This window comes from Odontesthes bonariensis, chromosome 1, assembly GCF_027942865.1.
Source record: "Odontesthes bonariensis isolate fOdoBon6 chromosome 1, fOdoBon6.hap1, whole genome shotgun sequence".
Lineage (NCBI taxonomy): Eukaryota > Metazoa > Chordata > Actinopteri > Atheriniformes > Atherinopsidae > Odontesthes > Odontesthes bonariensis.
In genome coordinates this window covers 34,866,215-34,879,430 of record NC_134506.1, presented here as the reverse complement: position 1 = coordinate 34,879,430, position 13,216 = coordinate 34,866,215, and the positions used below count along the sequence as shown (strand labels likewise).

Below are 13,216 nucleotides of genomic sequence, written 5' to 3'. Positions count from 1 at the left end.
AAAATTTTTTTACAGATAAAACAATTAACTTTTAAAAAAAAAATGGATTCTCCTCCTGCTCCATGATCTTTACTTGTGAGCACAACATTTGTTCCTGTGTAAGTCTTTAGAAAATCTTAATGTGAGCCATTGCATTTCTTCTGAAAACAGAAACTTTTAAACTAATATTCCAATCAGATTAAGCACAGGCTGTTTCTCTTCATTTTGAGATAAATGTTTCTGTAAGTAGCCGATCCAAATGCCTTTGAGTGCCAGGAAAATGGTGTTACTTATGCTGGTTACTCAATTGAGAACTGCAACATTTTCTGAAGATTCAGTGGTGAAAGTCAAAGAAAAACACAGCCATGTTCGTTTTATACCACAAGTTTAAAACCCCTCTCACTCTTTCGGGAAGGATAATGTTTTCCCTTTTATGTATTTCACAACTGAGCACTCTCATACGTGAATGACAAGAAGTTGGTAACACTGCACAATGTGGCCTCAGCCCTCAATGAAAAACACATTTCTTCCAGCCTGCATACATGCAGATAGACAAACACCAAATAAAAACCACAAAAGTAAACTGAGAAGGGAGACTCACCATCGTGGGAACAAGAGAAATCGTGGCCTGTGTGGTCGTAATAATGAGTCAAAGACCTCCATTTCAACAGCTGTTTTTTGCTGTGGTTCTTTAATAATGTTGCTCTTTTATTAATTTATTTGATTCTAAAGGAAAAGGAGCCAAATGAGACTGCCTAGTTTAATTTGATGTGCGAGATGTGCATGGATGTATACAGTGCACGTTTATTTCTAGAATGATTCATTTGCAGCGAATAAACCGGCTGTTTCTGTTGAATGGTGTCCAAGATCCCCATGAGCCCGGGGGGAACGTCAGAAACTAAGTGCAGAGTTACCCAAAACCGTCGGACAATCCATTGACCGTAATGTCGTTCTTTACTCAGAAGTGACTATTGAGCTCCTCTCACAATAGTGAAATTACCTTCTATTCTTTCCACTGATTCATCACAAACTCAAGTGGTTACCATGTCACACTGAATGAAAGCTAAACGCAATTTTTAGAACATATTCAGGTTCAACAAAGTGATTTTTTTTGTCAGAGGTGAAATATGTGGCAATTCTACATGAATGTGCCCTCTCATTTGGCATAATTCATAAACAGAGCACATATGTGTAATATTTTTCTGACATATATTCCCAGGTTACATTTTTTTTCTTTTTCGTTCAGGTTCTGTAAACAGAATACTTTGAGCAACACTGCCTAATTTGGCTCTGATGTCATCCAATTATTCATTGAAGGTAGGCCCATAATGTGTATTGATGTTGTTTTTTATTAGCCATACATCAAGTGGAGGAATAAAAACACAACCTCTCCTCGGCTTGCTTTACGCTATTAACAGGGACCTGTGAGAGGAATGAGGGCTGTTTTTTACAAAACTAATAAAAAGAAAGTTCAATGTACAGTTAAAACGGCTCACATATGGCAGATCATCATAATGTGTGAAATAAAAAATCTGCTCATAGAGTGACTGTACACACAGATTGCTGTGTGTACAGTCAAAGGCTTTCAGCCTGTGGCAAATGTACATCTCAAGAAATCAGGCATGATCGTGTGTGTACTTACATAAACAATATTAATGAGTGGATGATTATTGTACATTGAAAAGTGACCTCCACATAAAGACTTTTGTTTTCTTCTTGTTTTGAGCAGTCGGTTCGACCCCCTCCCCCCATAGGATATTTTCCAAACCAAACATAGATAAGAGTGTTGTAACTGTGTCTGCCTTGTTATTTCTAAACTGCACATTCCCTTCAGTGAGACACTCATTCTAATTACAGAGAAAATGCAGGCTCTTTTTTTTTCTTTTTTTTAAACTAAATGCTTTTTTCAATCTTATTTGCATAAGTTATTGGGGCTCAAGAAGCAGCAACTCAGTCTTTGGTAGATTTGGGAGGAGTTGACATTAGTACACCCCACATATTCAGAGCTTTGGGCTCCATTAGTGCTTTTCTAAATGGGCCCTTCACCAAGTTTTATTCCTGATGTTTTTACAACTCTTTTGTAAAACTGAAAGAGAGTCAGGGAATAAAAACTTCAAACCAAACCTTGGCTCAGAGACTGCAGGAGCCACCTGAGAACTCATGGAATGCTATGCGGATGACATTGATCTTTATATCTCCTCAAATTTGTATTTTTTTTTTACAAATTGTATAATTAAGTTGACCAAACAACTTCCAGCGTTAACTAAACTTTGCATTATGTCACAAAAGCAAAACATTTAAAGTGTTATATATTCATCATCACTGAATAAGAAACTTTATTCCAGTTAAAATGCACTTTTAAAGAAGTTAAATGTTTTTTTTCTTTTCAGTATTTGAAGCCTTTTTTGATGTTAACAAATTAAACTGCAGTGATGTAAAGTGAATCTAAACAATAAAGTATCTTAATCATCATGGTTAGTTCTCTGACAATTTAAATATTCTGATCTAAATTCAAACTGTGCTCAGAATGCATGTTTAAACTGTGTTCATTAGAGTTGATCCATACATTTATGTGCAGAATACATGAGAATCAAGCTTTTCTCGATTGTTTCTATGGCTTTCAACAGTGTCAGGTTATTGAGTAACAAATAGCTTATGTAACAAAGAACTCAGTCCTGCAAATGTCAAATCTCAGAATATCAGTCTGTCTGTGTCAATAACCTGATTTCACAGCGCTCCTCCTTTACGAATCACTCAGCGGTTTGGGACCAAAATACAATATTTTTCTTTTTTTTTTGTGCTCAGTTTTCAGGCACTAAAGTTCAGTGGTTGGCTCAGGTCTGGTAAGTCCCAAATTGAATCCAAACATGGTGAAACTGCTTTTGGCTACTCGGCTGCACATGTTGGGAACTTGTAGAATGCGAGGGGACTTTCTTACTATTTTGATTCTTTAATTGAATCAAAGCTTAAAAAGCATTGTTATATTAATTTGCATTTTTTAATATGGCATTTGTAATTGCCTGTCATTTTTCTCTAACTTTAACTTATAATTTGAAGGAAATCTTGAGACTATCGGAGTTCTCTGAAGTCATTATTCAGTTTGCTCGATTTGTTTTTACATATTAATTTCAGTTTAAGAAGTTTTTCTTATTAACGCTATTCTAAAGCTATATTTATGTTGTTGCAGCGCCCCCAGTGCCAGCACACTGGGCACATTGTGAAAACAATTTGTGAAATAGAGAAGTAAACTGTTTTGACAATTTTAATATAATCCAATCATATCATTAATTTATTGTGTCATCACCACCAGTGGGCAGTGAGCCTGTATACTCAGTTGCTCTAAATCTCTTCTTTAGAGGCAGGAATGTAAATCCAGAGGGATTAGTGTGAACACTTTGGGTTGTAAACCCTTCAGTAGCTCTCCAAGGGGTCTCTGCCTCAGTGCGTAAAGTTGGGACGGGGCTCCGAACACATCGCGCAGCACTATTATCACGCAGGCTCCATGTGCGTCACCTCTGTAGGATACTTGACAAGGACTTCTGATACTTTGACTGCTCTACCCACGCGGGTCACTGACATATGAAAACAGCGGCGCCTTGTACATGTTAAGACGTTTCGATTGAACAAGTCATCTATCCTGGAGCGCAAAGAGGGACATGGGTCAACTTAATGGTGCGAGTCTTTTACCATTTGGCGCTATATGTGTTGTTTTCATGTGGGAGTCTGGTGCCAGCTCTATCAGGATGACGCTTGCAGTGGACACATCGAGGTAAGGCGCGTGGTGAATTATGGAGATATTTGTTTTTGATTTATATTTCTTTTGTGATTATTTATATCCAGTTTAATCAGGGATATTGCGCTTCCCAAATGTTGGTTTTCTCCATGAAAAGAGACTTTAAAAGGAGCGCGAGGAAACTGTTAAAAAATAATACACCTTTGTAAGTTTACTTGGTGTGAAACAAGGCTATGGCTACAGTTATGATCTACAGTGATTTTATAGATTAATGTGAGACTACAACTCTGCAAACTTCTTGGCAATATTCACTCAACAAATTTGTTTCAGCATTTGATTTAATTAAATCAAATGCTGAAACAAATTTGGCGATTAATCGCCAAACAAGTACCTCACTGTGAGATTAGCGCACCGAGCCAAAACCCCTAATAGAGTTCAGTCTGACTATGTTTCATTAGTTTCTGCTCCTTACGATACAACCAGTGAGCAGGCTGTCACAGAGAAATCCCCTGGATGAACCGCTGTTGCGCGTCTAATCTAATCTGATTTGCGAAGGAAAAGCAGGCAGCAAAACTCCAAATGGTTGAAATCGGTCGCAGTGCAGAGAGCCAAATGTTTTCTGTGCTCGGGCAAAACATGACAGATGCTGTTAAGGTGCCCGTAGAGAATAGGTCAGGAGGTGAGGAGAGGATGTGAGTGGAGCACATGCTCCTAATATTCATGGAGAGAAGAGGAAACCACTGAGATGCAAACCGCTGAACATCCAGTTGAACTTCGGATAATGAACCACCGTCTGTGACAGTCTGTTATCAGATTTATGTTTCCAATGTCTTCTATGAACTCATCGGATTCTGTTACAGTGGGATGAACCCATCTATCATTGTGACGGATGGCCTTCCTGCTAACTGGGTTAATAATGCCTGTGAAAGATACACACAAAACAATTGTGGTCTGTCACGCTTACATTTATGGAACTAGTGCTCTTGGTTTGGATTATGTAATGCATCCATTTTCTACTTTGGCTTTATCCAATTCAGGGTTGCTAAATATCCAGCTGCCTTTTAAAATCAATTATGTAAATTATTCAATGTCCTTTTCTTGTTTTTTCTTATAGTTTGGACCTACATTAGCTCAGGCCGACAGATCGATACATTCTAAAGTACTTTTATTGATATAAGTCTGTCTTTCATGAATTAACACAACCAAAATATTAAATATAGTTCATTGACAATAAGGCAGTGACAGGTTTAACCAATATTCTAGATGGTTTGACTGTGGATATTTGTTAAATATTATCTTTTGAGATTTTCAGAAATTTCATGAAAAAAAGATTTTGGGAGTTTATTTTTAGTTGATAGTTATTTTTGTGATCATCTAATAAACCATTTTCCCCATTAAATGACTAACTTTAAGAAATATGGGTCACACTTGTGCAATTGGTCCAGGTGAACACATCTTGTTGCTTAATTTTTCCAACAAACAGTCTGTACCAAAATTGATCAAATTCATCTCAATAGTCGAAATGTTGGAAATGTAAACAACTTAATATTTTTCATCACTTGGCCTGTTTAAAAAAAATAATTTAAGATATCAGTGTCAATTGAAAACTTGTGTCTATTTCCCGTAAGTGCGGCCCACAGTGGTGTCCTCTGAGACTGTCGCTCAAATACATCAAATACTGGTCAAGGGAGCAACTGAGTAAATTCTGAAATCGGTGTCTGTTTTGTTAAAATAATTTATTCTAGACCTAATTCTGATAATTTTCTAACCCTAGCCTGCTAATGGGATTGCCTAAACCCATCTTTGGTGTTATCAACTGATCATAACTCAGAAGTGGAAAAAAGCTGTTGCACTTTGTTACTGCGCCATCAAATGGCCTCGTTCTTCCTCTTTATGAGGATTTTATGGCTTCTTAAAGGTAAAACTTTAGAACGCCTGCTCTGATGTGGAAATGCTCATATTTCCCTCTGGCTTTAGGGTCCGTTACTTTGCAGGACACCGTCATTTGTTGTATTAATGGTTGTGAACAGAGAATCCTCCAAACTATCACCTCTACCGGCAGCCGGTGGTAAATACAACTCATATGAGTGTTGGACCAAAGGTACTTTGATGTCTCCTTTAAAAAGACACAAAGTGGATGATGTGATTGTGCCCAGTGCTTTCAACCATGGGATGCGGATTTGACCCCCAGATTTGGCAGTTTTTTAACTGTTTTTTATTTTTAACATCTTGTTCAGATAACAGTCCTCAGTAAAACACTTTTGTCACTTATAAGTTGGGTTTGGCTGTAACATCACTTGGTTAGGTTTAGAAATTTGTGTTTAGGGCTAAGATTAATTCTTTTAACAATACCACAGTCACCCTAATGGATGCCATTTTGCTGATTACCTTGGTGTCAACATAACAATACTTTACAACAACACTTTGTCACTTCCTGGTTGGGTTAAGGCAATAACATTACTTAATTTGAGATAAAAATAAAAAGTATTTGGTTAAAGCTGAAACACATCATAGTTAGAACTAAAATGCAACCGTTACCTTATTGGACACCATTTTGACATTTCACAGGCAGTTGTTCTCACGACCACTAGAGGTCACATCTTCTTTGAACATACACTGTGGGTCATTATTGCCTGCATGGGTCATTATTGCGAGGAGAATGTGAAAAAGTCACTGAGCAGTATTCAAAATGATAGATTTGTGGGTGCTCTGGCAGGGAATAAATTGGGATGATAAATTGTAAACTCACATGTTTATATCCAGCCCTGGACCTTTTTTGCTTAGTATATTACATATCTCTATGCACAGTTTTATGAATATATATTTTTAGCAATTCCCGAAAACAATTCCACTCAATCATATCTGCTGTGGTGTCTGTGCGTGTTTCTTTTCTCAGGATGGAGTGTCCAGATGACAAAATCTTGACTGTGGAGTATCCATGTGTCAGAGCTGGGGAAAAAAATGGCACCTGTTTCAGGTACGTTGAGTAATCTTACCCTGGATCACAGCTAAAATTTCTCATTGACCTTATAAGCCAAGGTCACTGAGTGAAACAACTGGTACTTACTGTATATTATACATTTATATCCGTTCAGCTCGCCTACTTTCCCAGAACAGTGATTTGCTAAAGGACACTTTGATTGAACAAGTGGCTGTTGATGCCTGTAGGGAGAAATGATTCTGAATTACACACGGGTTATGGAAAAGTTTGAAGAACCACTAACAACCCCCCCTCCCCTTGCTGTGTCATTTGCACAATTCCACACTGTATATCACTGATTGAAAACTCTACTTATCCTCTTGAGACCAAAAAAATGGTAATATCCTGAACACCATCATTCAGTGACGGTATGATGGTTTTCAGTGAGAATTCAGTCAATAAATGTGTCGTCAGTCCTCCACCAGTCCTATTTACCATATACGTTTTTTTTTTTAAACTTGCTTACCTGTTTGATAACTTTACCACTGAAGATGTGAATGTTTTTTTGCTTTTAGCAACATGGTTATTGCTTTCCGTGCCTTACAGGTTCCATCTGTGCTGAAGTGATTTCCATCAGTTTGGCTCTAACAAAAGAGTACTTGTACTTGAATTTTCTCTGCTTAGGTCCAAAACTGAAACCTTAAGGGACCCCCCTCAGGGAGTCTGCATTATAACCTAAAAAGCAGAATAAGTCAGTCTGACAGAAGAGGATGCGATTTGTTATTTTTATTGCTCTGTAACCATTCAGAGGAAAAACAGGCACTTATTAGAAATGACCAATACCAAATATGGTTCAATAGAGGAATCATATGTGAAGAGGCTGCTTTTTATGTAATTTAAAAAAGGGCAAGTAGAGTACAGGTATGATATGTAGGGAATATTGGGAAATGCTTTAAAAGTATGACATATGACATGACAAAATTGGCCCCTGTCTTGCTTTTCTTTTTTTATTACATGTAATGTATCAAGGGGTTTATTTCACAAAATGTTTCCTATTGGATTAAATACCTTGAGTATTTGAAAGAAAAAAGGAATGCAGACTTTATGGACATTATAAGACAGGTAGTAAGACTTTCAGCTTATGATACATCACATTCAAAGAGACAACAGCATTGAAAATCCCTCATTTTGACAATAAGATAAGTTTCTCATGAAGTTGAACTTTGGCTTGGGTTTTGGTTGTTGACGTTTGAATAAACGAGGCACCAAGTCGGTTTGATGCCAGACCGTGTGATCTGTTTACTGTCAAGGTCAGAAGGAAACAGGCTCTGCGTCTTGTTTAATTTCTGGCTCTGCCAGAGATATGTGGAGCTGAAAGAGGTGGATTAGATGAGGCTCTTTTTTTCCTTTATACTCTGTTCAGCACAGATTGGGATCAAATAGATTTAGCAGATGACTTGAGGGGAAACCAGATTGATCCGCTGTGTGTGTACATGAATATTACTTTCTATTCAGTATTAGTGGGGCCAGTAATGTAAGATGAACCCAGTGCCACATACTTCCATTTCTTTAGGTAGATTTTATCCTTTTAAAGTAGGTCTGAGGATTCTTTGTCTTGCTTGTTAGGATATGTTAGGAGGATTGTGTTTTCACTGTCACTGATCCTGATTTGAAGATCCTGATTTGATTTTTTTTCTCATGAAAGTAATTGCTGGTTACTTATGCTCTCAAGTTGTATTTTTAAAAATCTTTTAACTTGTGTGGAGCCACTGGCATTGAAGGTCTATGTTTATACACAACAGAATGCTTTTGTACAGTAGGCTATATTAAATCTAATCATGAAAAAGGGAATAGGGGAGCCCAAGAGACATTCCTATATGTGAGGTTTTGAGTTAGAGAATGAATTCAGTTGTACTGGTTTTAGGGCAAAGTCTTTTGACATCTATTTACTTATATAAGGTTGATCAGGAGGAAGCTGTGCTGATTAACTGTTTTTTGAGGCCTGGGAGACGAATCAGTTTTAAATCATATTCAAGACACCATCACTGTGCTGGTTTAATTCTTGATGTTTCAGTTAATTTGCATTAATATAAAATGTGTTTCTCATTTGAAATACACAAGTAATAATTCATTAAGTTTGCTTACTCTACAGTAAGCCTTGTAGCTAATGGGGTGCCAGACATTTGCCCACTTAATGGCTGTGACTCCCAGCAGTGATAATAGCAGCAAGTTAATTGGTGGAAACTGTTAGTAACAACATGAGGCTTGATTTCAGACAGAGAAAGGCAAAAGCAGGCTTCTCATTTCTAGTTGCAGACCTTATGTTTGCCTACAAAGACCATTTTTGCTGGAAGACTTTAGCTCCTACCAAACTAGCTAACAGTAGCTTCAATGAGTTTATTGGAAATGCTGTTTGGCTACCAATCAGACTGAAGTCTGATTTGATAGTAGAAAATGCACAGGATGCAGCTTAAGGCCCAATCCCATTTCACCCCTTGGCCCTACCCCTTACCCCTACCCCTCCGTTTTGCGCGTTCACGTGTAGGGGTAGGGGTGTCCCAAATCACGTTAAGGCAGAGGGATAGGGCTAAAGGGGAGGGCTTTGTAACCCTCGAAACGGAGTGGTTCGGCCAGGCAGACTCCGTTCAGAGGGGTATGATATAGTAAGGCGTAAGGGTATGAAGAGATTTATTATACAAGGGATGACAAAAAAATTGGGGTACATTCTCAAACAAAACAATAACATCTTAACAGATCATTTTATGTTGTGGTCCAATCGGCAATAATTTGTAGGATGACCCGTCTGCTGGAAAGAAAAACATGGAAAGATCAGGCTTTCATCCTCCCAAACCAACACATTGATAGCACACACAATGCAGTGCATTTATTTATGTCATCAAATCTGAACCTGGTACAAAGAAAACCGCTTCAAAAACGCATGAGCTGCATGTTTATCCCAAACAGAACGAGGCGAGTAACAAAAGGCTAAACGTTAGCTTATGCTTTCAGCTAGGTTAGCCAGGTTAGGATACTACTCCAATCAATAAATCAGCAAATCCAACGAGACAAGCAAATTGTTTCTATATTACACGACATCACAAATGTACAGTTAGAAGCACTTTCAAACACACACACACATTATCATTATCACTTTAGGCCTTGAGCCTGTAATAAAGTTTATATATATTCACATGCCGGCTCTGGAAGGTACCAAAAAAACGCCATTTATGCGGGCTGGACGTGAAAAAGTGCTCACTCACACGCGTTATTTGCATTAATTTCTCATTCTACATACCGTAACAAGATCCAGCAATGCTCCCAGATGTCGAAGACGCCTTCGCCTGATAGCACTCCGTCGATTCGACGCAGATATTTCTAAAAATATCCGAATAGCCCTGGAGAGCGCGAACACCACAGTAGCAGGCATGTTTGTTTATTTCTGGCTAAAGCTGTTGCTTTTGGTTACGTAACAACTGACGGCGCGGACTTATGACGTACGTGAGTGTGAAGGGCTGTCCCAATTCATAGGGGTTCCGTTTCAAGCCCTACGCCTTACTGCTCCGTTTGAAGGGACGAGGGGTAGGGGGAAGGGGTAGGGGTAGGGGTAGGGGTAGGAAAATAGAAATGGGATTGGGCCTAACTGTGATGGATTTCTGAGGTTTAACTTTCTCCAAAGTATTTACAATGCTCCATGGCTTCTTGGTAACTAATAAAGGCAGTACAGCATGAACAAGACATGCATTTTCATTAGATTTTCATGTTTCATGTTAACTGCAGCACAGGTGGAGAAATCCAAAGCTTGACAAACCTGCCAGGCCTTGTTACATTTGCTAACCTAAAATTGTGAGCTGAAGTTTTTAAACTGTATTTGACCTAGGCCTTGTCAGTCTGGTCAATCTGTAATCTTTACCTACAGCATTGCTGCATCCAGACAGTCCTTGCATTTTCCTGCAATTTCTGGTCTCCTCTCTTATTTCTTCACCTGGCAAAGCACCCATGCTACAATAATCTTGGAATATGGGATATTTGTAGAGTTTTTATTGAAAAAGACATGTTAAACATTTGGAAAAAATGTACACCTTCCCAAAGAAAGTGGGCTTAGTTGCTATCAAAACACTGACTCAAATTGTGTTACTTAAATTATGTTTGCACTTAACACAAGCTGCTTGACTCAGAAGCTTTTTCTAATTAAGAGCAAAACATTTTGTCCATAGTGTCTTGATCTATGACTCTACACTTCTTGCAAGAGGTTGCTTTTCGTGTCTTGCCGTCCATCCTTTTATGCTGGACTCAATGGCCTTTGCTGTAGACAGGACTTTTAGCCTAATGTCTAAGATATATATAATGTCTCTGCCTCAAAGTGTTTTGTGGTGCTTTGAAAAAATAAACCCTCATTGCTTCTATTATCTTAACTTGAGTCTCCTCCTTCTGCACCGCGGTTTTCACAGGGATGTGAATCAGCTTAGTTTCAAAATTTCTCTTTGTGTTTTTCCCATTCTGTCTTCTCTGGTGGTCAGATTTTTCACCACGCCAAGCCATACATACATGGTTCAGACCCAGAATCTTACGGATGTTGAGTGTATGAGAGCTTGCATGTTTATATGTATCTGTCTGAATTGTCTCTCTGTTGTGTGTGCTGGCAGTTGCAGAAGGATTGTGATGATGAGAGTTAATTTCTGCCCTCACTCTCTAAACAGTCTCAGCTGTAGAGTCTGATAGATGACTGATGTGCTCCACCAAACTATAAACCATTCTTATACTTGATTGACATGTTCTTGTTTAAATACCCTGCAGGGCTCATTACTGCGGCAGATAACAACCATAACATCTGCAGTATTTGAGCATGGATTGTTGCTCATAAAAAGAAGGGAATGGTGACAAATGTTATGGAGACACGACTAATCTTAACTATTTCCTGACTGGTCCTAACTGTTTCCATACTTTGTGCTAGCCTTGCTGCTACAATGATCCTTTACTCTCATGGGGATCATTCTAGTTTTGTGTTGCATCATATTTTAGAAGTTCATAAGCAGGGTTCATCTCCTGCATCATCTTCCAGAGAGACAGGAGGGCAGTGTATAATAATGGGTTCTGCAAGAATAGAAAGGATGTGAACTTTGTTCCATTTGCACGAAACTGAAATTGATATTCCTGAAGCTGACAATGTATTTACATCAGATAAAACAAATCATATGCAAAGCATTACTTTCGAAGTCCTCTGCAGACTCTTAAGCAGCAGCTAAAACAAAAATCCCTTTTCTGACAAGGAGTATTTAACATTGCAGAACTCAGCAATCATTGCTATGACAGAGACAAAAAGAATGGTGATAAGCTTGCAATATTTGTTAAACAATACGCAGAAAGTTGGACAGTACATCAACAGACATGGTCAGAGGCCGCCAAGTATCACTAGAAAATGTGTAGTGATTCTTCTGGTGTTTCCAGGTCAAAGCTCAGGACGGGAACTATGGGGTAATTCCACTCTCAAGCACATTGTCTGGCTGTGTTAGTCAGACTTTAAAAATTTAGATTTAGTACAGTTATTTTAAAAGAGCGGTTTTTAGTTGTACTAACACAATAATTAGATTTTTTTCTAACGTCTTGTAAAGGTACTGAATGTTTTGTATCTCTACACCACCAAGCTAAGTCATGTGTGAACACATGCACTGTTTAAAGGAACTGTTTCAGTAAGTGATATACTTAAACTTAATAATAAAATGGGAGTTTGTCTCAGGTTCACGGTGGTTTGGTGGTTAGCACTGTTGCCTCACAAGAGGGTTCCAGGTTCAATTCCCAATTCCCAGCTGGGCCTTTCTGTGTGGAGTTTGTATGTTCTCCCTGTGTATGCGTGGGTTCTCTCCGGGTACTCCGGCTTCCTCCCACTATCCAAAAGCATGCATGTTAGGTTAATTGGTGTCTGTATGTGTGGTTGTTTGTCTCTGTTTGACCCTGTGATGGACTGGTGACCTGTCCAGGGTGTACCCTGCCTACTTTAGTATTGAATTTGGGTATATATAATTGTGTAGTGTGAATGTATAACAGCTTGTACATTTTTTTAAACTAAACATTTCACAAAAGTGATGTGTTGTCAGGTCAAGCTTCTCACTTGCCATACATTATTTTTCCTGTTTTTGTTGGAGTAGAGCTGCATGCAAATACACCTTAAAACTCTACAGAAAATAAAAGGTAAGTTTCAATCCAACGACAAACAAATGCTTTTTAGTGTTGTTGAGGACCACAGGGCATAGTTAGTGTATTATCAAAACTATCCAACGCTGTGTGGAAATGAGGTGTGAGCAAATGATTAAAAAACTATTCCTGGAATTTTCTGGAATAAAATGTCTTTATTTCTGGAGCAGGAAATCTACAGTGAATGACAAATCACCATTTAAAGTATATGAGAATATGAAGAAGCAGCATGTTGGTTTCATGAAGCTCTGACACAATGTGAAGAGAGCCAACAAAGAGCCTGTTATCATCATGTTGCAATTACAGTTAATAACAAGCTGCATTGCTTCTCAGTAAATCTCTCAGTGAAATCCAAATACAGAGTGGAGAATTTCTGACACTGCCAGTATCAGTCA

General features: G+C 38.3%; 1 protein-coding gene across 1 annotated transcript in view; it reads left to right on the top strand.

Annotated features, from left to right (window-relative positions):
- Positions 1-3,351: 3,351 nt before the first annotated feature.
- The window catches only part of LOC142385417 (collagen and calcium-binding EGF domain-containing protein 1-like), a 40,183-nt gene continuing 30,318 nt past the window's right edge, over positions 3,352-13,216 (top strand). The window contains exons 1-2 of the mRNA XM_075471959.1: positions 3,352-3,748; positions 6,609-6,689. Of these exons, the coding sequence (XP_075328074.1) occupies positions 3,636-3,748; positions 6,609-6,689 (194 nt within the window). The 5' untranslated portion in view covers positions 3,352-3,635. The remainder of the gene's footprint in view (positions 3,749-6,608; positions 6,690-13,216) is intronic.